Below are 23,624 nucleotides of genomic sequence, written 5' to 3' on the forward strand. Positions count from 1 at the left end.
CAGTTTACTCTTTAAAATTGTCGACAATGTGTGACCTTAACCAGGGTAATCGCGTTACCCGCGTCCCCCCCTCTTCCCTACCCCTCTCAGCACCTGGCACAGGCACACCCAGAGTTTCAACTGGTTACTAGCGATCTGTCGGGAAAGTTCAACGAAATTCCGGGAGAGGGGGAGGAAGGAATAGGCCAGTATCCCGTCCGGAAGGCGAGGGAATTGATACTACCAGCCGCCTCAAGTTACAAAAACTGAGATAATCTAGGGCAGCCCTCGCGCCGGCCATTTTTCTTGATTTATTGCTTGCCGAAAATACAATCAATCGGATTAGATTTACACATAACTCATAAACATAAAAATATACACATAAAAATAACAACAGAAACGCGACAGCACTATGAAGAAATTAATTTGCCATGGTTAAGAGCATGTGTAACATTTGCGTAATGGAACTGTGCCACCCTTTTAAAAGCCCTTTTTCCGTGCCGTACGCAAAGCAGTTCTCTTCGTATCAGAATTAAACCCAATCGCGACTCGGTCATCGTGTTTTCCTTGCGTGCAGAGAATCAAATACATTCTCTTTGAGTTCTATTTGGCTTTATTTGATATTTTTCTTTGTTCTGATGACCACCGTTCCACTCTTTACGAAATCAACTGAAATGCATTACAAATTTGCTAGCATTTCTTCTTATCGTTTTCTTGTGATACGGGCTGCCTACAACCTCTAACATCTTATCATTACAAAATAATCAATGTGATAGATCTGTCTGATAGATCCAAAACTCGCATTCGAACTGTAGCCCTATCCAGATTGTTTTCAGTTCCAATCGGAGCTTATTTTCTGCGATTTCCGCTAGCAAGGTGTGGTTGCCGAAAACAGTTAGATGACAAAAATAAACACAATTTATTAGGAGGTCACAGATATTAACGGATTCCATCAAAGCATCCCAATTGTTCGGTGTTTCCTTTGACAAAGTTCCAATTTACAATAGTAAATAGAGTATCTCTTTATATTCTCCAAGTAAGGATTACACTTGTAACGCGAAACAATATCTATAGATCCAAATATTTGTATTTGTTTTTGTAAATGAGAACGATCCAAACAAAACCAACCCTTCTAGTTTCAATATTGCGTTTTTTTAAGTTAAAATGATTATTAAGTTTTGCATTTATTTCCCTTTATTATAATGACTCGCTTCCAACCAAGCACTCCCTGTTAGGAAAGTCAGGATAAGAAGATGAATTACAACACAAAATACGTGATGATTCGTTTATCTCACTATTCAGGAAGACTTGGAGGTTATCAGTTGCCGAAGGAATGAGATCCTCGCGACGATTTTCCCAAGATATTAACAAATATAGATCTTAGATTATCAGCGGTGGCCTTTGAATCTTTACAGCTTAGTTGAAAGGGAACAGCGTTCAATTTTCAACGCTCTTGGTCTTCACTCGAACTTTCGAGACTTCGCTCTCTCTGGTCATCGCGAATTAATGATGCTCTAAAGCCACACGCATGATTGACTTTTATTTAATTTAATAACTTTGACATGATAAGAAGTGAATTGCAATCTCATTTGATATTTTAAGCACCTTTAAAGGGCGCCGTGATTGTTTAACTTGGTGCCAGTAGTCGAGCATTTCGTTTCATGCTTCAGACCAGCACACAAATTTTCCAGTGAACATGTTCAAAGCGTGGTCTTCAGTTCTTGCCGCGTTATCTCTGGCGATGTTGGCTTTATCTGAAAGCTTAACGCTCCAAGCAGAGAAGGAATTCGCCTCTGGCTTCCTTCAAATGCTGGACATGGATCATGCTCCTAATATCTCGAGCGATCGCCATGACATTCCGCGCTACATCTTAAATCTGTACAAGGGCAAGCTTACATGGAAGCGATCTAGCGTCGGCAGAAGAATTCCAGATGGCTCTACCACACGGATTCTGTTCCCGCAAGGTAACGATGCCGGATGTATTAAGGCATTACAGCAGTAATTCGATTGTACATAAATCCATGCGAGGTGCCAACATGTCTCTTTCGTGATGAATATGTGCTAAGCAGGTTCTAATTTGTTTGTTTGCTTTCACGATCGATTTCAAACAGATCTTAATGAGGACACCGACAGCTCAATTCTCCAGTTCAACTTGTCTTCGGTTGACCTCGGCTCCGGTAAAATTCTACGAAAAGCTGAACTGCACGTCCAAGTTTTTTGTGGAGAGGGTGTGAATGTGAAAGTTAGCATCGTTTACAGCGATGGGTCACAAAATATTGCAGACGGCGATAAGGAGACAATATCAACTCGGGATTGTCACAAGACGATCAAAAGCAGATGGCTTGTGTTCAACCTGACTCAAGTTATACTTTCAAAGGTCAAAAGGCGCAGAGGAACTGTAACTCTGGCCATTTCAACTAATCCTGCATTCAAAATTACCACAAAAGGAAAACGAAAGCCTTTCCTTGTTGTTTTCAACGAGCCACTCGAAATTCCAAACCAAGGAGTACTCGGCGCTCCCCCAATGAAGAGGCGACAATTCGTGACAGGTAACGCGACAGAGAACAGCTATGGCAAACTTTCCCGAACGAAGCGTTCGGAGGATAAGATGTGTCGAAAACGAAGACTCGCAGTTCGATTCCGCGACTTAAAGTGGAGTGGATGGATTATTGCACCTACGCGATTTGGATTTCATTACTGTGAGGGTTCATGTCCTGGTACTCTCAGCCTGGACTCAAATCCGACAAATCACGCAATTCTGCAAAACATTATCCATCATCGGCTGGGCAAAAAAATACCGGCCGCCACTTGCGTAGCCACTGAGCTTCGCTCGATGAGTCTTCTCTATTACGACCATGACGATACAATTGTGCTGAGAGATGTTCCGGGTATGGTCGCGTCGGATTGTGGTTGTCGATAACTCTAAATCCTAGAGCATCAATTCAAGTTGAAGCTAGGAACAGGTTGACGAACCTTGCAGGAGTTCTATTCGCATAATCCGGTGTTAAGTGCTATGTTAATTGCGTGATAACAGTGTTTAAGAGTCCGTCTCTCATCATTTCTTTAGGTCAATAGTCCAGTTCAGATCACGAAACATGTCGATGTTATGAATGTATTTTCTCTTTTAATCTCGAAAGAGTAAAACGGTCGAAGTTTCGATGAAATCTGGTCAGGTATGTAAATTTTTTTAGTCAGAACCTCAACGCAATGACCCTAACGCTTTTTCAGACAATAAAGAAGTTCTGTCAAATTCAAACCGAACATGGCTCCTTTTGCGCTAATCTACATAATCGTCTAAGCTTTTATCCATTTGAAAGGAGCTGCGTTAAATTAGGTTATTCAAAGTAGTTTTGAGACGCAAGGAACCATATTCAAGTAACAGGAATTCTTGAAATTATAATTACGTACGACAGGGGCGTAGTAACCATATCCGCTCGTACATAGACAAGCATGGTTCAGGTGGATACGATTGTGGCCGATTCGAGTGACAAACTTTGAATAATCAATAGGCTAGCTCTATCAAAATGCATAAAGTGCATAAAAGTGCTTCTGGACGCAAACAAAGGGCGGCAAGACATGATAATAATCAGTCCATGATAGCACAAAAAAAAAATTTAACTATGGATTTGGGTTTTTTTTAATGGTCTTTAGTCTTTTACGTTTCAACCTGAAGGTATTGTAGGACTGTCTAGGATAAAGATAAATATGGAAGAGGACGATTATTTAAAAACTTTAAGAGATAATGAAGACTTTAAGAGATAAGACAAAAGAAATCCAAATAGTTGGGAATAGATATTGAGCAAAACGACGGAAAGAACACCAACCGACCATGTTGAATTGTGTAAGTAAATCAATCTTTTATAAAACTGACAGGATACGTTTAATTATTTTACGTATCGACAATTGAGGGAAATAGCAAGAACACACTTCCCTTTTCGGTCCTAGAGAGGAAAAATAAAAAGTTTATAGTTTGGCAATAGTCACGATTTCATGTGGAATAACCTGATAAGATATTTGTGTTGATTAATTATCGTCAGCGGCAATTAGTATTGGAATAATCATTTAAATCATCCGACTAGAATAATTCAATAACTGCAATTAAAGAAAAAACAAAGGAATAAAGAGGATGCCGCATGACTTTTGAATTTTGCTTACTGAAGCGTCAGTCGAGTAAACTTTCCAGTTACTAGCAGAAGATATCAACTTTTTTTAATAATCGCCATATACTCAGGTGTCTGCATCTGAGAACTTGTTGCAGTAGTGGATTGGAATTTAGCATCTCTCTTTCAATTTGATTTTTCACATCAATTCCAGTTTGTCTCATTCGGAGGTGTATTCATGCAGTTGGAAAGTTAAATAACGATCATTTCGAAAGAATTAGTGGTTTAAGACTTTGATACTTAAATAAAAAGAAAATTGGTATTTCAAAATGCTCATAATGACAACGCAGCAGTTCAAAGTTGTTTGATAACTTTAAGCACATCCTGCCGACTTAAGGGTTTTCTCCCAAATCCAGCCTCTGTTTATGTGGCTTTGGATAATTAAATTAAAGGAGCAATTGTTCCACTCCCTCTTAATCATTTAGATGGAATAATTTTCGTCCTTCACGTGTAAATAAGGAGATCCGTTAACAATTAAACTGTATTTTATTCTTCATTATCAAGACGACGAAACTATGCCATAAATTAATACATTTCAGCTGGTCTAAATAATTACAGTTGTTGATTCCTTTTTTATAAGGCTTGTTCCTTGTGGAGGAATAGGTACATTTGGAAACATATCGCATAAATTGCTTGAGGCTCATTAAAATATTTTACGCAAATAGTATGTACAGTCCGATCAAAATTTAGCTTACAGTGATAAAACATTGGAGTGACTTCAATTTACAATCAAATTTTTCGAGAAATAAGCAGCTTGGGAAATTGAACACCATATGTAGAACTGGTTTAAGGTCAGCTGATGTACCTCCGCTGTCTTTTTTGTTGTTTTCTCAGTACACTTTTATGTTTGATCGTTTTTTCCATCATTCTGTGCAACTCACAGGCTTTCATTTTTTGATTTCAAGTCTTTTGCAAGTTATTCAGAGTCAACATTGATTCAATTGTTTACAATAGTTTCCCTTTAAACCATGCAGTAATAGGAAAATGACAAAGCTAAACGATAATTAAAAACTTATAATACCAAATAAAACTATGATCCGACTTAAAAAGAAAATAAAACAGCCAATTTTAAAAAAATCGAAAATACATACTGATCGTAAAAACGTCAAGATTGCAAATCTGTAGCTGATTGTTCACTGCATTGTTTGAATTCTCATTATCTACTCAGGCCATTCAACAATGTTCCTTTTTCGCACAAGGATTTTGAAATATACCGCTAAAACTGCATCATCTTAACTTTCTAACAACTTAACAACTTTTAGACCACCCAAAAGTTTTCATTCAAAGTGAAGTATTGTTACTCCGCCCACAACCTTCAGATAACCATACACAGTTTTACGGTCTTCTTTTCTAAGTGGGTGGCAAGATTTTGCAAACGGCGAATTCGAACAATATCAGGTTTGCCTGCATTAAAAACGCGATAAAGGTGAAAGGCGACTTGGTGCTTCAAAGCGAATTGAAGTTCCGGAACGGACAGCTCAAAAGAGTCCTTTTGATCTGAGGAAGTGGTCTTCACTTCAACGAACGTTACCACAGTGCGTTTGTCACTCTCTTTAACACCTGAGATATGTTGTCGAATTTCAATGTCGTACGGCGTGGTTGTGTTCTCGTTTTCGTTCATCCAGACAATTTCACACGCACCAGGAGGGAAGCTTCGTGCTTGCTCCTGGAGAAACTCAAACACACACTGTTCTCCCCAACGACCAATGTCTTCTTTGTTAGGGTTATCCACCAGCGGGATCCGCTCCAAGATCCTTTGATCACCATTAAATTGAAGATCTTCGAAGTCAACTTCAGAAGGACTTCCATCAAACCGGACATAGGAGCGGCTGGGAGACGTTAGCCTCGCTTCATCGCCAGGAATGGTTACGAAAATGGGCACCTGGGGTGGAGGGGGTTCCACAAGCTTTGCATTTTGCTGACGGTTTTCATTGTCATTGGGACACAAATCGCTTGCTGTTTCACGAGAACTTATCTGCTCGTTGTTCACCAAAGTATCTTCAACGATTACCTCAGGTGGTTGCTCTGCATCGTTTTCAGTGCGCTGTTGTCTAAGGACGACCGCACCAGGATTATCTTGCACCGGTTTCCTATCCTCTCCCCTCAGGGGCTTTTCCGACATACCTTCTGGCGCTCTTGTGGTATTAATATCACGTTGTGTAGGTCTCTGAACCAAATAATCTTGATTCTCTTCTCTAAGGGGCTTATCTGTAGTTTCAGGAGGCTCCGGCAAGGGCCAAGTCTTTAGGATGGGTTCGCCACCGGGATCCCCTTCACGTTTAAAAGCCTTGTCATATTGAGCAGACGATTTTGGTGGCCAAGAATGAAGACCATCGTCGCCTGACCTGGACGGAGTAGTGGTTTCCTTATGAAAAGGAACTGCTTCATTCACTGCCTCTTCACCTTCATCCATTACAATTTCGGGTACCTCAGGAGGTAGAACGATCCACCGTTCTTCGTCTTGCGGTAATGGCTCCAAGTCCTGCTTATCCTCCAAGTAGCTGTCAAGATCATTCCCACTGTAATTTTTCACAGCAACCAAAAAGTTGTTGAGGTCTGAAGCACCCTGCTTTTTCCCTCCAAACAACAGCTTTATTATCTCGGCATTTAGGACTTCTAAATTATCCTGATGCTCTTGTGCGACATAAAGACAGTACATGTCTCCTGCTTCTTCTATGCCAGATTTCTCTTCCAGGTGAACATGAACGTCAGGGTGTGTGGACAATGAATAAACGGTTGCCAAACTTGGTACGGTGGCAAATTTCATCTGCGACAGTTTCTGCGCAAATCCTTGATTGCTCAATTCCTGGTATTCCGATTGATACCTAGAGTATAGGAAACGTTGCACACATGGAATGAGTTGATGGAAATGCTTCTGCACGGGAACGCACTGGTATTTCACTGAACCGCCAGGGGTAAACTCTTTCTTAATGCATTTACTCAACGTTGTTACCTCACAGGTCTTCAAGAACAAGGAAACATAGTGCTTCCTTAATTCATGCTCGTTTGGAGGCCCATGTTTGGGTGATCCACGCTTCTGAGGTTGAAAAAAATCCCTGAAGTCAAGAAAGTGGACACTTTTTTCCTTCTGGAAAATTTTCAAGAGACTTCTATCGTCGACTATAAGTGGCTTGTCAGTAAGTGCAACCCATTTATCTGCTGTGGGGAAAATGCATTTTTGGTCGTCTTGTAAGTGTTGTTTCAAAAAATTAGCCATAGCTTCGTCGATCTGTTGATCAAATCGCAGGCTGTCATTATGGTGGCGTCCGACACATTTATTTCCCAAAGTTGCAAAGATTTTCAACATATCGCTCAAGGAAGTCGGAGAGGGAAAACGAGAAACTTCAGCAACAGTTGAAGCCATTTCGATGTACTCACCCCCATTAGGTGTCGCGTCGACACGGATAAGATCGACAAAAAAGGTTGCGAGACTTTCTTGAGCACCTTGGCGTCCATAGAACATTTCCAATAAGGGCCTTGTGGTCTTCTTGTCTTGTTCTTTAAGAAGCTTCGAAGAGACATCTGTTGGATCTGTCCAGCAAACGTCTTTATTCAGATAAAAAAATCCAGCTGATTGACGTGTCGACTGCGGCTGACTTGGGGGGCGATGTGGAACAAATATCATCTCATTCTTTAAAAATGCCTCACATATTTTCCTCCTTTCTACCTCACTGTGATTCGTTTTCTCAAGAAGAAAGGAGTACACTCTGCTCATGTGCGCAACTGAAGTCGTAAATTCCTTTCGTTGATTTCCATCCATCCGTTGGCAGCCGCCACCTGACCACTTCTTCATCTCATTCATCAGCCAATCCACGTCTACATTTTCTCGAATTCGAAGAATTTCTTTGAAAGCCAAACTCTTTAAATCTGCGGCGACGTACTTTACACGGTTCTCAAGAAGCTGATAAACAATTTCACTCTGCACGAAGAGGTCTCTTGGAAGATGGAAGTCTTTCCCTCCAGTGGTAGAGGCCATCCACGGTTGGGTGATAAGATTCAGGTAGAAGGAAGATCGAGTTTCCTTGAGATTATGGCCGTTTGTATCTTCAACACGAACGGATTCTTCAGCATATTGTGCGTACTCGTCATCCCAACGTTCATCTATACACTGAGCCAAGAACTTTGACTCCTCGGGACTGATTTGTTGCTTTGTATCAGTGGTGTCAATCTTTTGAAGAAATTCTTCAAACTGCTCGCAGGCCCAGTCATTAATAATGTAAAAGCCATCAGGAGTTGTCTGCCAAATTTTTTCGTAGGACGCCCAAGGTGACTTAGCCTGAAGAAAACAAAAAAGGAGATATTTGGTTGAACGTCCTAACCATGCATAAACCTTTCATACTTTCTATTTATTTTTCTGACGGCATACTTCCAAGATGCACCTCCTGGGTTGAAACTGAGAGACTTAAGTGCTATGTTACTGTTATAAAATAAAAACAATTCGGTAAAAAAAAATTATAACCAGGTGGGTACTGAGATAAAGATTTAGGAGCGTACCATGGTGTCTCGATGTATCTTTACTTGTTTCTTTTTAATGGCCAAAAAGTGTTTGACACCGAGCTTGGTAAGAAATTCTTTCCAATCCGTTGAACGAGCTTTCAATCCTGCATACCGGTCCAAGTATGATTCGTCAATAAGAGTCCACGAAATACCTAAATGGAGAAGAAAAAATACACATTTAATTAATTTCTACCTTCCTTTTCAAGGGAACTGCAAATCAAGTGCAATGTACCACAGCAACACAGCAAACGGTTGAAACTCAAAAGTAACATTTGATCGTGAAGTCTGATTGTCTGGGTTAAAGGGGCTCTGAGCGGGACTGCTATTCATAGGAGTGGCTGACGTTTCGCTACTCCTAGCGGAAGTCATCATCACTCTGACGACTCTGGAAAGCTGCCCCATTACTTTAAACACTTAGACTCCTTTCAACAGCTGTCAACAGCTACCAGTACCACACCAAAGACTTAGTAACGAAATATACGCAACAAACCAACAAAAAGAACGACTTAACTCTTCTGATGGATCGGAATTGAACAACTTACGCTACTTGAGTCAGCCGATAACATCACACCAAATCAGTCACTCCCGCCGAAAATAGACTTTTCACGACTACTTTCACAGCAGCAAAATGGTGAAATTCATCCCAGATTTACACCTGCAAGAGCACGACTGTGGGACAACACAGGTAAATAAAAGGCCACTTACTGGGCAACCGGCCAGCGAGGTCAATTATGCTTCCATATTTGGGCGTGAAATGGATCGACGTTGTTGTTGGGTTCGAAACACCCTTGTCCGTTAAAATCTGTACGCAGGACTTTAATTCATCCATATCACACACAGAAGGGTCTTTCAAACGCTCTTCCAAGATGTACACTAAGTAACTTCTCAACACTTCATTAGATCTGGACTGTAAATCAGAAAAAGTACATCCGTGTTGGAATCATATTACACTGACAGCCCACATCAAGATTGCACTAAAGTTTCCTTGTTGTCTCTTGAAAAATTATCTGCGACACGATATCAGATATCGAGATGAACACAAGTTTTCAAAATTCTGAAGCCTCTACGATATCTACGAGTGATGAATTTCTATTCAAGAAACCAATTCTTTACATGCATTAGAAAACTAGAGCCAATAAAACAGCGTGAGACTGCCGTTAACCTCTAACTCTCGCCTGAACATTTATCATTGCCAAAAGTACAGTGCGAATTTAATACCTTCCACTTGTCTGACTTGAAAGTTGGGATTATGTGACTGTTAACGAGCTCCTTGGGGCTCCAAACTTTGACTCCTAAACTTCTCAACAGTTGTTCAACTTGAGAACGACCGATATCATCCAGCGAAGAGAACAAAGACGGGTGAACCGTGAAAAGGTCTTTCTCGAGCACCGAGAATGTCGTCTGCTCCTGAGATTTGGATCCTGGAGTTACATATCAGAAAAAATTTTACGACCAGAACGAAATCCTACATTACTTTCTGAAATTGAGAAAAAGCTTTATCAAATGCCAATTACTCCAGTTTACTGATCTGATAATGCAAATCAAGCCGCTTTCCAGGGCATGGATTTACTTTTGGTGTACTACTCATTCGAGTATTGGCATTCGGTCTCCCTAGTACATTGAATCTCCCAAGATAACTCGACAAGAGCCGTAATCTGCAGGGTTTTTGTGCCACCTTCTTCCAAAATAAAAAGCTAAATCATTTAAGACAAAAAGTGAAGAGTTTAGCAAATTTAAGGATTATACTTTCAATACCGTTTTTATGTGATGAAATCTGTATATGGACCTACCTTTCTTGGCCTTTGGAATAGCTTCCTCGGATATTTTCTGCAAAGACAGCGGTAGGAAAACGGACTCTTCCTTCAGGTTTACGAATGTGCCATCTGTTAACGGAATCACCCTGAGAGAACGAATTCGATCAAGCATTTCTTGACTACTATTTCGCTCTTGCTCGAGACATCTATACATGCACTGCAACCATCGAGCTACCCAAGCTATCCTCACAACATCCAGTTTGCAGTCCTTACTATGGGATGTGGGTTCATCTGATTCATTTGAAGCCTTTTTCACCTCCGCTCTGCCAATGTCCATCAAGTGCCTGCTGGACAAAGTCTCGATTCCGAGACGGGATCTAAGGGTGGGATTTAGGGCTGGAACGATTTCTGGGTGAAGGTAGCTCAACCCTAAGTGCTCCTTCAAAAGGGAAGGAGTTATAAGCTCCTGTATGACGCTGTCTTCGGAAAAAATAGCCTCAGTGGGGAGAACCCAGTTGTAGCTCTTTCCATTATCAGCTTCGGTCGGTTCCTCAGTTTTGTTTCTGGACACGATAACAGGTATACAACACTTGCTTTGAAGAAGTTTTAAAATATGGCGTGCAACAGGCGAGAAGAAGTCGAGGATTTCCTCTTCAAGCGGTACAAATTGGAGATACGAAACCACCGAGGAGAGGCCGGAAAAGGATGGGTGAACCTATAGAGAAAGAAATATTTCAATTACTTTGAAGTTTGAGTCCTAAAATTTTAAAATCTTAAGATTTGGTTCCTTAATTTGGAGGGTTTGAAGCTAGAAACAAAATGACTGATTGGAACAACTACACGTCTTCCTACCATGAACACCGAAAGAGCGTCAATAAACAGTTGTGGAATCTCTTCCCTTAGCCACTGGTTCCAGGATTTGTCACTGTCGACATCCTCTCTCGAGGAAGGAACCTCAAAGTCACCTTGAATGATGAATCGAAAACCATAACTTCTCAGGGGAAGATACGCAAACACATTCTGTGGCGGCAGGTTCTGTAGAAGATATAAAGTAAAATACATTCTAAGCCTGCCTTCCCCTGATAAAAGTAAAAGCTGCCTAAGGTATACACTCAAACCAAGTAACCCATCGCGCCCGAGCTTATACTGGTTCCCGTGACATGAGAAGTCTAAGGGTATCGTTACTATACCTGAATGAGATGCAGGTTCATCGCAAGGTTACCTCCAACGCGCTAACCGTTAGGTAACCGTGTCGCCGATAAAAGTAAATATTCACATAGTTACAGAGTATACTAGAGTGCCATTCGTTGTTTTCATTTTACTCTTAGAAGATCACGAAATTTGCCCAGGTTTACATGTTCTTGGGCATATTTTATATTCCTTTGTTGCAAGGGATATAGAGAGAACAGATGAGCCAGATCCATTGTGCTACTTTAAGCGCCCAAATTTGCCAGATTCTATTGCCCTTGTCTTTGTCCCTATGAAGACAAGACACTTCCCTCCCCCACCCCTCAGTCAATGTTGCATATGTTGCTTACGTGTTTTACAACTACAATTTTATAATTTTTCAAACATTTCAAGCAACATTAAATTGGGGAAGATAAGCTCTTCGAGAGGAAAATATTTTCGTAATTTTTGCAGTTGTATAATGTAGATTAATTTCAACAGGTTTTGTAAGAGATATACATTTCTTCTCATGTGATTTTATTCCAGGGGATTCCAGAAAACCCGTTTCGCTTGGCTCTCACTCCTTATCATTTTTAGGAAACATTAAAACAGGCCAAGAACTGAAGTGTGATATGGTAAATTTTACCTGATGCCTAATCCGTAGACTTGAAGTACTGCCTAAGCCATCAAACAAAGGGAAAGCTAGCGCCAGCTCAGTCATCTCTACATCCTCTTTCATCTGTATTGAATTTAAGTGACAAAAGCAATTAAAATAAGAAGTCCGGCTTTGGCAATATGCTTTTCACAAAACCCGATTAAAATCTTAAACGATCAAATCAGTGTAGAATGAGAGATGACGGCAATAAAACTAAACAAACTAAAAATTCGTACAAATGCCTTATAAATAAATATGAAGACGGTGTGATGCACAAGTACTTGCAATCGTCCCTGGCAACACTTACATATCAATGATTTTAATGATAACAAACTTTGATTGCCGGCCTTATCAGCAGTAAAACGACAATACATTTGTACTTTTAAGATAATCGTAAGCTTTCATCTTACATTTGAAGCATCAAGCTGTTTCTTGATAACAAGCCACCGATCTGTGCCTCTGGTGTGCTTGATTTCCATGATATTATCTCCCAGGTCCTTCCTTATCATTTCACTGCGACTGTTATGTACCTGGAGAAAAGTTGAAAGGTTAGGCGATTTTCGGCAATTTCAGCCAAGTAGTAAAAGCAGCAAATGTAGAGGGCATAAAGTTTTGATCTTGGCAACTTCGTGATCAGATTGAGAAATATGGAAATGGCTCAGATTTTAATCCGTTCAGAGAGCCAAAAATAAACTGACTGGTTCGAACAGGAAAACTGTTGCATTAAAAGGAAGAAGAATTAGCAGAGGTGAGTTTTACCTTTTACAATTTAGAATGTTATCTGACAATTGTGTGGTTCGATGTTTGATGGTGTTCATGGCACTTGCTGCTGCTATGAATAAGAATACCACCAACAACAACGATAAGGAGCAGAAGGACAACTGAAATTCACCAAAATTAATATTGCATCGTTGAGAGTCAATACTAATTACGAGTTTTTGTCTGGAGTCTTAATTGCCTATGTTTGTATAGAAACCTGCTGAAGAATGAGTACTTTAATTTGCTGACACAGAGTTGAAACCCACCTTGTCTTGAATAAAGATTCCTCGCAAACGATGCAAGAATAGCAAGAGTGAGGGACGAATATCGTGAAACCTGGGCACCAGAGAGGACTTCTCGTTCTGTCGATGTTCATCATTTAATGGCAGGACTATGCGAGTCGGCCAGCTACAGGGGAAAAAGGAGGAATAAGAAAGCATTTTGAATAAACAATGTAACAAGCAAACAAAATAATGAGTTTGCAAAGCGTTCGAGTGGCACCAAGACTTAAGTTGAAGGTCTTGTTTAAATCTCTCCTGAAACAATTCATTTTGAAAACATGCTCAGTTTAGACACTTGTTTTTGTGGGTGACAATTCACCAAGGATTCTCCTGTCGGAAGGAGTATAAAAGTCTCAACTCACCAGCTAAATTCATCCCCGGAGCTGCTTACTCCACCGCCATTATCTCCTTCCTCATCATCATTAGATTCGTCTCCCAAATTATCCATGGTTTTTTCCTCCGAACAACTGCCTCCAATCCACTCAGGAAGAATGTAACCAATCGGCCCGCTTTTAGCGTCAAATCGAATATGATATCCATTGGAATGGACTTCGGGGCAATCAGTAACCCGAAAGACTGACTTGAAACCAATGCCTTTTTGTCCTTAAATTGCGCGGAACAATGAACATCTATAGTAAATTTCTATCATTCCTTTTTGTAGATCATAATGCTGACCCAACAGAAAGGTGTTCTAAAAGTATATCGTGTGTAAGCACTGTGACTGTGCGTTACACATTTACACGTGAACGCTTTCCTTTAGGAAAACCTTGCGTTTAAATAGGCATAAATCCGTAACTAAATCTGTAGTTTTTTTTTGATTTTGTGACTTTGAAACATCAAGCTATTTTTTACGCAAAATCAAAAGAAAGGTTTGCAGGTGGAAACATTCCTCTAGGAAAACTTTAGCGTAGATAGGCGTTGATCCTTAATTTAATTAATCTGCAGTCATATCCCTGTAACTTTTTGTGTGCGCAAACTGGATGAGAATTAATTTTCATTGCTGAATTGGGTGAAATTAATTTTATAATGCAAGACTCATATGTACCCACTTACCAATGTAGCCATAACGATGTTTCCCTTTGGTACTTCTTCCGACATCACACAACGCACGGATATTCTTCTCCTCAAATCCAATCTCGTTGTTCAGTATCACGATCCTGTCCCGCTCGAGGACGAACAAAAGGGACGGAAATCCTGGGTCAGAGCACACCTCTGGGTAGGAATTATCGTCTGCATTCTGAACGAGCTCCAACACAAAGTGGGTGTCCCTAGAGTAGAGCTCACTGGACAGACGTGCTAAGCCACGACCTTCTCTTTCGTGCTGTCGCTGGACAAGTTTGGACTCCTCTTCTCCGAGCTCAATACCGTTTCCAAAGTCATCTCGGCGAATTTGATCGATTACTGCTTTGCACTCATCTTCTTGCTGAGTGGGAGGAGGACAAGGAGTGGGAGGTACTTCTGGAAATTCATCCTGAGTGCTCGATGTAACTGTTAAGATTGGAAAAAAAAGGCGACAAAATTTAGGATTATGGATCAAGGTCACATCATCATGATGTGAAGGGTTTGGCTACTGGGCCGGAAAGAGGAATAGAAGGTCCGAAAATAAAAGTACTCGGCAGAAATTATAGATTAAGTAGACAATGAGCGAGGAATAAAGAACGCAAAAGATAAAAGGAAAACTAGGAGGTATAAAGGAAGCAAAGAAGGAATAAAGGCCTACAAAAAATACCTTCGTCTCCAGCCTTCTCAGCAAAGTTTTCCTGATCTTGAGAAACTGCTATATCGCCCTCTGGTTCACTTTCTGTGGAAGTCTGAAAAAAAAATTAGCTGTTACCATAGTCATTACACCAGGAAAGGCCATTCTAAGATCATACAACATAAAAAAGATTATATAAGAGGTACCAAAAGGGGGCAATTCCAACAGCTATGTTTCACAATCTTCATACGCTTCAAAAAAGATCAAAGGAAATTTCAGTCTACACACCTCTGTCTGCAACGTTGACGAAATATGAGCCGCAACAGGCTTGACAACACCAATCGGTCTCTTTTGTTCGTCATCACTGTAACTACCGAAGACCAAGCCTTCGTCTTCCTCTCTTTTGCACGCAACTCTGCTGAGAAAGTCATCTCTCCACTCACCTATCCCCAGGACAAATCCCAGGAGGTGAAGACGGTCACGTTGAGACTGGGTAAAGCAGCTTCTAAGCAGCAAGGATGCTACCTCGGTTGAGCCAACTAACTTTTTGAGAGGCTCAAAGAAAACCTAGACAACAGAGACTGGTGGTTAGAATGAACTATGGGAAAAAAACGGTTATCGGTTTAGAGCGCCGGTTATCTTCGCACTTCAAAATGTTTTTTTTAATGGCAAAAACATCGTATCTTTCGCATAACAGTGATTATAATTAATGCTTGTTTCAAGCCTCCTGTACGCTGATGCTCCTCTTAGCGGTAGCCTAAAATCAAAAGGAAGCCCCATGCTTGACGCTTTCCGTCTACCTTACATTACTGAGTTGACAAAAGCATTCCTAACCAAGTCTGTTACGGCACTAAAGCAGCCATGTTTTGAAGCTAATAAGGGCAACATTTACGATGATCCGGAAGACTGGGAGAGGAAGAGCAGGACGCGCTCTTGACACTAGTCTGAGTTCATACAAAAGGTTAGCGGACGATCTACGTAAGTACTAATACACACCTTTGCTCCAACTGCCCGTGCTAATCTGAGTGGCATACGGGTCAAACATTTAAGAACAAAAGTAGATCGATGATCGCAGTCACTTCTGTCGTCAACTCCCATTGATGCTAATGACGATTGTACATGATTCGCTAAAAGAGCCACTGGGGTGTTAGAAACACCGCCATTCATCATTACCATGGAAACCAAATGCCCAGTCGCTCCTATCACATCTCGGTGACGCGTGCATTTTCTAAACATGTCCGGCGATGTGTCCATAGTGACTCGCAGAAGAACATCAGGAGATGTTTCCATGACAACCAGAGGGTTTCGACTTTTGGAAGATGTCTTTCTGGTACTCAAAAGAATCCCTTCATTTTCCAAAAATGACTTTAAGTCGCCAAGTTTAGAGACCTCTCCACCGAAAACCTCATCCCAGTGAGTCCAGAGGGAAACATCTTCGAGGAGGGGAGTGCTTTTTATAGCTTCTAAAGCTTCTTCTTTACTCTTAAAACCCAGAACACCACCGCTACGCGTGCTTAGGCTGGTGCCATCCGTATCTCCCACTCCAGAGCTGCGACGCAAAAGAGCAGCTTCGTAAACAATCGAAGGAATGTTCGCCCCTACAAAGTTCTTCTTTCGCTCTACAGCTTTTTTCACCAAATTCGCAGCGGATCCAAATCCGAGATCCGTCACTTTACTGACATTGTAGTAATCACACAAGTACTGTTCTATGGACTCCTAAACAAAAGGCAAAAGAAGTGAGCTTACTCAACAGGATAGCCTTACTTTCAAACTTGATAAAAAATCAACGTCCATCAAATTAAACCTTTTACCCCTTAGAATGACAAGCTGCTAATGTCGCCAAAAAATATCACTTCTTGATCTAATATTAAAGTCATGAGAAAAAAAAAACGATACTACTACGAACTATAGGTTAGTACAACTTGTCAGTATCATACAGTACATGTAAAAATCGTTTCAAAACAGTGCGGAGAATGTGCATACTGATGTTGGATTGTAAAGGGTAAATGTGACCAAAAGTCTCCGTAAACGTAACGTACATTGTGGAATTTTGATCTTAATATGTGGTTATGTGTTAAGTGAACGAATTAAGATCCCTTAAGCTGCTGGTTGGTACCGATGTAAGTTTACTTACAGCGAATAAAGTAAGCCCAAGATTTTTCCATACGATTTTCTGAGATCTGTTACCACAAGACACGAATTACAGTATTCCTCCGCTTTGAGGTTGCTTTTGTTCGTGTTATTTCATATTTAAACGCTAGAATTAATAAAATTGTAATTTTTACTTACCGGAGATGGTTCAGTTCCGCACTGAGATATAAAATCTAGCACACTATCAAGTGAAACTCGAAGTCCAAGCCCGGTTCCTCTTTTGCCAGACGAAGCAATTCCACCAACCTCAGCTATGGCTTCACGCAGCGCTTTGTGTTTCATCAAGAACTTCAGGAAGGAACCATAACCGAACGCTTCAAAACCATCAAATCCTGAATATCTGTTCATGACATTTTCCTCAATTCTGGCTAGCGTCGCTAGGTCAGTGTGCTCCGCCTTATTCAGCCACTCATTTACTTCTTTGACAATAATTCCTATCACACACATATAAAACGATGAAAAATTATTAAAATGAACTATCTATGAACTATCTATGAATACCATTAAAATAAGCGATTAGAACTTATACCGTTATTGTTCTTGTATAAATGGCGGGATGAATGCACCAGTTTTCGAGAACAGCATGTTCACCGATGACAAAAGCTATGAAATAAGCATTCACGCGTGTGTTTGCATTCAGAACGCGACAACTGGTTACAAAAGGGCGCCTTAGCTGATTCTACCGAATTACGATACACAGTGAATAAATTTATTTTGAACAAATTCCAAACCCTTGTGACGGATTTTTTTCTACGAAGTAAGAAATAGTTATTTTGATATAAGAATTCCGTTGGAATTTAAATATTCCAATTACGAAGTGGCATTAGTAACAGCATATCGGGAAGGTCGGTTCGAACGGTGATTGAAACGAACAAGTTTGCTTGTCGTTGGTAACCGTATAGTAGTTTAGTGCTATCACATCGTAGTTTATTCTTCAAAACGATAAACCGCCAGCTAGGAAAACAATAGGAAAACAATAGGAAAACAAAAAGACTACTTCAAACATACTAACGAGGCAGATGTATCAAGTTTATGCGCGCACGTGCGATTTTTTTATGCACACGATTTGTTTAAATTCGCAATTGCATGCGATTTTTGGCGCGTTTTATTCGCGTTATTTTGTTAACGTATACGCGAGTGGTACAGTAGTTTCCTCAATAGCGCGATAAGTTCCTTATACAGCGAGGAAGTACAGCACGCTCTTAGCTCGAAATCCAGCTTGGTGGTTTCAGAATGTTTTCCCCAAAATAAACTAAAACAAAAAATATCAAACCTTCGCTTGGTGGATCTGGCCCTGTTTCTGTCTCCGTGTGACTTGCCAGGCTGGCAGCTGCCTCGAGCTCTGTCTTCACTCTCTCATTAACCAGGTTTTCCAAGGCGTCTCCCAACAGACGCTTACAACTCATATAGAGTGCGAGCTGAAATAATTGCCTCCCGAGCGAATCCTCAATAACTGTGGTTAGGAACTGAGTGATCCTTTTTTCACGACTGCCATCAAACATCTCCAAGCAGCAATTGAACACCGCCTTCAGGGCGTCTGATGGGGATGTGTCGAGAAATTTCTTGACACAGCTCCTTGAGTCGCCATGATCTTGTCCAAGAAGATCTTTCTTGATTTTTTGCAAGCGTCTCTGGATTTCTTCGTCCATGTCAGCTGACACCTGTTCTCTGGTATCTTTCCACTTCTCGCTCTCGCAACGTTTGGCTTTTTTAATCACCTAACAAATTTGTTAAAACAAATAAACAGCCCATATTGATTAATCAAAATGAGGTCGCTGAAGGATATCAAGGGGGCTCGTTCACTGATGCTTTAATTCCCTTTGGGCCAACCCAGAGACGTATAATAATGATTTTGAAAGGTCAAATAACGCGCGCGCTTTGTTAGACTTGATCTTGAGCTTAAAATAAAGGAACGTAAAGCAAAATATTGAGTAACATCACCGAGATAGCCAGTCCAATGCTCTGTATCCGGACGCCAAGTTCAAAAGGAGTGCCACACTGATACTCTTCAGAGAGGTACTCCATGAATTTCTCTAAATCAACTTTCTTGCGCCACAGATCTTCCTCGTCCATGTAGTTCTCCAAGTGCTTCAAAATCTGAATAGTTGTTACGTGAGGTACCTGGGGAAGACCTTGAGGAGCCTTAAACATGTCATACACCACAGGCTGTTTCAAAAGAGGACCCAAATTGAGCTCCTCGAAGTCTGATTTTAAAAACAAATCAGAAAGGCTTTGGTTCAATTCGTACAAAGTGGAGATGCTGTTTGACATGACGTACGCATGGACGAATAAGTTGACCTTCGGGATTCACACAGATAAAATAGATCAGATAAATTCAATATGACTTTTTTGCTTCTACTAATCTATCTTTGTCGTGTCAATTAAACATTGTGTTAGAGGAAGGAACCAATAGGACGTGAGGTAACTGAACTAAAAGCAGCATTTTTACCATGATTAGTTTTTGGTTTTGTGGTCAAATAAATGCCTTTCCCTGATTTGAATCATGAGTGGATATAATGCAAGAATGTTATAGCCAAAATATTTTAGGTGGTCATAGTTTTCTCAATATGCCTCTTCTTGAAAATGTTGTGTCAACAGATTGCAATATAGAACAACAGAACCATACCAAGGTCAGGGACTTCAAAACTCTGAAAAATGGACAAGAACTGGTACTGAACATGCAATTAAGCAAACATTCTTTTAATCATGTCCTGCATAAAAAAACTGAAAAAGGATGGGATCTTCCAAACGTGACTACTTTACATAAAATTTAACTCACTTTAGCCTGCTTTTCAATTAGCTCCTTCAGGGCAGGAATATCTCTCTCTGTTCTGAAACCAAAAGCAGAAAGACTTGTTTTTCCAAATTCTTTGCACAGGGCAGCTTTTACCTTCTCCAGACCAACAAAGCGATCTTTTTCTGACAAGGAAGTGATGATCTCTTCTGCTGCCTTGTTAACTTCACGAAAAGTAGCATTTCTCACAGATTTTCCCTTGCTTGTTATGCTATTCATTTCATTATGGGCATGGCTGATTGACCTCTCAAAAGGACCTGGAGTGCCAACTTCTCGAATCCTTGTTTCATTGTACTTAGGAAGTAGAAAAAGATGCTCTCTTCCTGCTGGACTCGGCATGTTCACCTCTGGTAGTGGCCTTTCATGGCCAGCATGAGGAGAAGGGAGGCCTCCGATAGTAAACTGCATTTCTTCTTCAGCTTGTTGTTGCCTTATTTCAGCAAATGGCAATGATTGGGCCTGTGGACTTCCAGTAGAGAGTTTTGTGTTTTGTGATGGGGTCCTATGTCGTTGGGCTCTTGAAGCTACAGACACAAAAATTATGGAGTTTTGTGGTGAGTAGAAGGAAACAGTGCATTTAACAGTAGCAGTTACCATAGCTATCTCTGCACCAGTACACAACTATATAATTGTCATCAATCAATTTAGGTGGGTCAACAACACTTGCAGATCTTATTTCAGAATGGCCTCCGATTGTATTATTACCGGCCAGTTCAGTTCGTCAAGTATTAAAATGCAGCAGACTGGTAATGGAGGGTGGTGGGTTCAACAACAACCAGGTCCTTGAAATACAAGTACATGTACCTGGTACAGTCAGATCATTCTGACTATGTACTGGGAGCATTGCTTCATCTCAAATCATCATATTAAATTACTGTGCCATTAAGCTCCTGGCCTTTACAGCTAAATCATGGGTAAGGACTAAAAGTATTTTCTGTTTTCAGTGTTGGTGACTTTTCACTTGTGTTCTTCCAGTGAACCGAAAAAAAAATCAACGTCTAAATAAGTAATTTCTATTGATTTCTTTTCAAAAACTCTTTTTTGAAAAATATGAGGTGCCAAACTAGAATTACGGCGTTTCTGTGAGTGTGGCTGACATGTCCATGTTAGCAGTATTAAGTCTAATAAACTGACGAACCCATATCATCTTTTGTAAAGAATTGGCAGAAAAACCTTGTAAAATATGGTGAGGATTTGTGAAGAAAAGAAAAGGCAGTTGGGCTTGTAAGAATTTTACTTTCTTAAACACCACCATATATTGAAGTAGTTGACAGACATTCTGTCAACTACTTCAATATATGGTACTTCATATATTGAACGGAGAGATTGTTGGCAATCGCTCCACAAATTCTGCGATAAACACGAAATAAACTCGATTTTGTAATGTTAAATCGATCGGCCACTGATCGCAGGCATCAGGGTTCCCAAGTATCCGTATCGTAATCATTACTTGCTTCTGTAAGTCGAAGGTAGGTCTCCCGCCATTCCTTTGTCCATGAGGCAGACCTAGGCAAGTAGCTAACAAGCATTCCAAACAGCTGACTGTAGTTCTTGACATCCAAAAATGACTTAAAAAATCTGAAACACTGTAGAGTGGTTTAATATGTTCAAAATAATTCTCAATGCGGACATGGCTCTGCCTCTCACTTCTCGAAAGAAAGAATAGAAATTCTTCGTCTTCACAACTTCTCGCTTCTTGTAGTATTGATTCATGGGAGAGTTCCTCTCTTAACGAAACAACAGCTGATTTATCCGCGACAGCCATCTTGTTTTCCTTTTTAAATCTAGCGCACGATTCCGCTGACGCGCTCTACAATTTCGCACCTGCTGTCATGATAACTGATCTGATGAACTAACTCATGGGAAACACATGCATCATACACCAAAAAGCCCCCGTGTGTAGCAGAAGAGGCCGATTACTCGCAATTCTCGTAGTTTTGAATTTCCTTTTTGTTTTTCAGTACACGCATATGCTTGTATTTTTTTTACACGGATGCAATAGAAATTAATTAGAAAAGCATTTCTTGAAATGGGAAGTCGTCGTGTGTTTTGAGCGAAAAAGATCGTTAAAGGATCAGAACAACACCGGCCAGATTACGGTCACGTGGTCAGCAAAGACTTGTAGAAACCGATCATATTTTACTCTTACCATCAAAACAGTCACGTTTGCATAAAAAAAAACAACAACAACAAAACGAAAAGACCGAAATTGGCGTAACTGCCGAAACATCCGGAAAAAACCATGAAACGAAAGAAATAATGCTGTAAATTAACATTTTTTTAATATCATGGGTACATGTTTCCGTGGGAATTTCCATGTGAACAGCTTGCTCCATCACTCACAAACTCTGCGTGATTCTCGCTGCTACTCGTTATGTTAAGCGCATGGACGATTCGAAGACCCATTGGATTTGGTCCCTAAGTTGATCATAGCACTAAGTTGAAAAATTCGAAGTCCATTTCAATTTGCTGAATGTCGTAACAGCCGTGTAAAGACAATAAACATCGCAACCATCGATGCAATCACAATGGCGCCAGGACTTCGGACTTCTTCGGAAGGATAGATCTCGAGTTCGGAGCCGACAAACTACAACTAATTTCGAAGAGTCCACGCTAATTTGCATATCTCAATGTGCCCGTAACAACTCGTTTCTACGCTATCGCGTATCCATCAGTTAAAAATTATTCGCTTAAAAAAGGAAAAAGAATATTGCGCAATATCATTAGATTTTATGCAAATGTTTATTTCTCTTTCACTGTTGACCATAGATACATGTACTAGGTACAATGCGGGAAGATCGGTACAGGTTGCTGCGTGACTAGCCAAAAATGTCCCCATAATGACAACTTGGGCTACAAGGCAAGAACCAAAATATTCCCTACATATCAAAGCAACGAAATTGACCCAGCCACATGTATCAGCAGTACCTAACACACTCACCTATTTTCTTCTTTTTGCAACCCCCTGTTTCCTTTTATATCATGCACATTTAAAATAAAAGCTTTAAACAGAATAGGGAAATACTGATTCACATACCTTTGTTTTCAACACTTGAAGTTGGCTGTGATTGAGGTGAGACAGTCACGGGTGTAGCACTTTTTACCAGTGATGGATCTGTCATATCCCGTTTGCTTTCATCCTTAGTACCTGGTGAGACGGTAGCTGTACTTGCAACATTTAGAAGATCTTCAGCCGAAGAGAGTCTTTCTCTGCGTCGTGATTTTTCTAATTTAGCTTCATTGGAATCTGACCTTTCCTGCTGACAGTCAGCGCCTGAACCGGACGATTTAAGCTTGCATGGATTCGATTCTTTCCATTTCATTAGAATGCTGCTTCCGTTTTTTTGGAGTTCAACAATATCTAACTCCGCCATAAAAATGCTGAACTTTTTTCTTTTCAACAACGCACTATAGTGTTCCTCAAAAGTTCTCCCAAACTTTTGCTCATACTTACACTTGAATTTAGAAATATTCAAACAATAACCGTCACAAGAACGTAAAATTTCAACAACCTCTTTCTTGAGTTGATCCAGTGTTCCTGGCTTCTCGGTCGATTTCGAGCCACTCGCCATAGCTGCTAACAATACCGCGACAAAAGATGCTAAACAATGGCAAAGCTTGTCAATTGCATAATAGAAACGTGCAAAAACTGATCATTCGTTCTAATCGTTCCCCCAAACTTTTCGTGTCAAGAACTGGCAGGTTCGACGTCGGTATGTTCTAGCAAAACC

At 40.5% G+C, this 23,624-nt stretch overlaps 2 protein-coding genes across 2 annotated transcripts; one reads left to right on the forward strand and one right to left on the reverse strand.

Annotated features, from left to right (window-relative positions):
• Positions 1 to 1,397: 1,397 nt before the first annotated feature.
• Positions 1,398 to 4,452, forward strand: LOC131772918 (protein dbl-1). The gene is made up of 2 exons (XM_059088884.2): positions 1,398 to 1,943; positions 2,091 to 4,452. The coding sequence occupies exons 1-2, from the start codon at positions 1,676 to 1,678 to the stop codon at positions 2,897 to 2,899; spliced, it is 1,077 nt and encodes a 358-aa protein (XP_058944867.2). The 5' UTR covers positions 1,398 to 1,675; the 3' UTR covers positions 2,900 to 4,452.
• Positions 4,453 to 4,613: 161 nt separating this feature from the next.
• Positions 4,614 to 23,624, reverse strand: LOC131772931 (uncharacterized). Its single transcript, XM_059088900.2, has 19 exons — positions 22,931 to 23,624; positions 19,879 to 20,417; positions 19,041 to 19,397; positions 18,373 to 18,817; positions 17,238 to 17,533; positions 15,945 to 16,664; positions 15,237 to 15,515; positions 14,982 to 15,063; positions 14,306 to 14,740; positions 13,615 to 13,855; positions 13,238 to 13,379; positions 12,623 to 12,742; positions 12,204 to 12,296; positions 11,243 to 11,425; positions 10,427 to 11,105; positions 9,855 to 10,057; positions 9,342 to 9,543; positions 8,634 to 8,788; positions 4,614 to 8,415 (listed from the first exon to the last, which is right to left on the reverse strand). Exons 1-19 carry the CDS (start codon positions 23,463 to 23,465, stop codon positions 5,455 to 5,457), a joined length of 8,667 nt encoding a protein of 2,888 aa, XP_058944883.2. The 5' UTR covers positions 23,466 to 23,624; the 3' UTR covers positions 4,614 to 5,454.

This window comes from Pocillopora verrucosa, chromosome 4, assembly GCF_036669915.1.
Source record: "Pocillopora verrucosa isolate sample1 chromosome 4, ASM3666991v2, whole genome shotgun sequence".
NCBI classification, from domain to species: domain Eukaryota; kingdom Metazoa; phylum Cnidaria; class Anthozoa; order Scleractinia; family Pocilloporidae; genus Pocillopora; species Pocillopora verrucosa.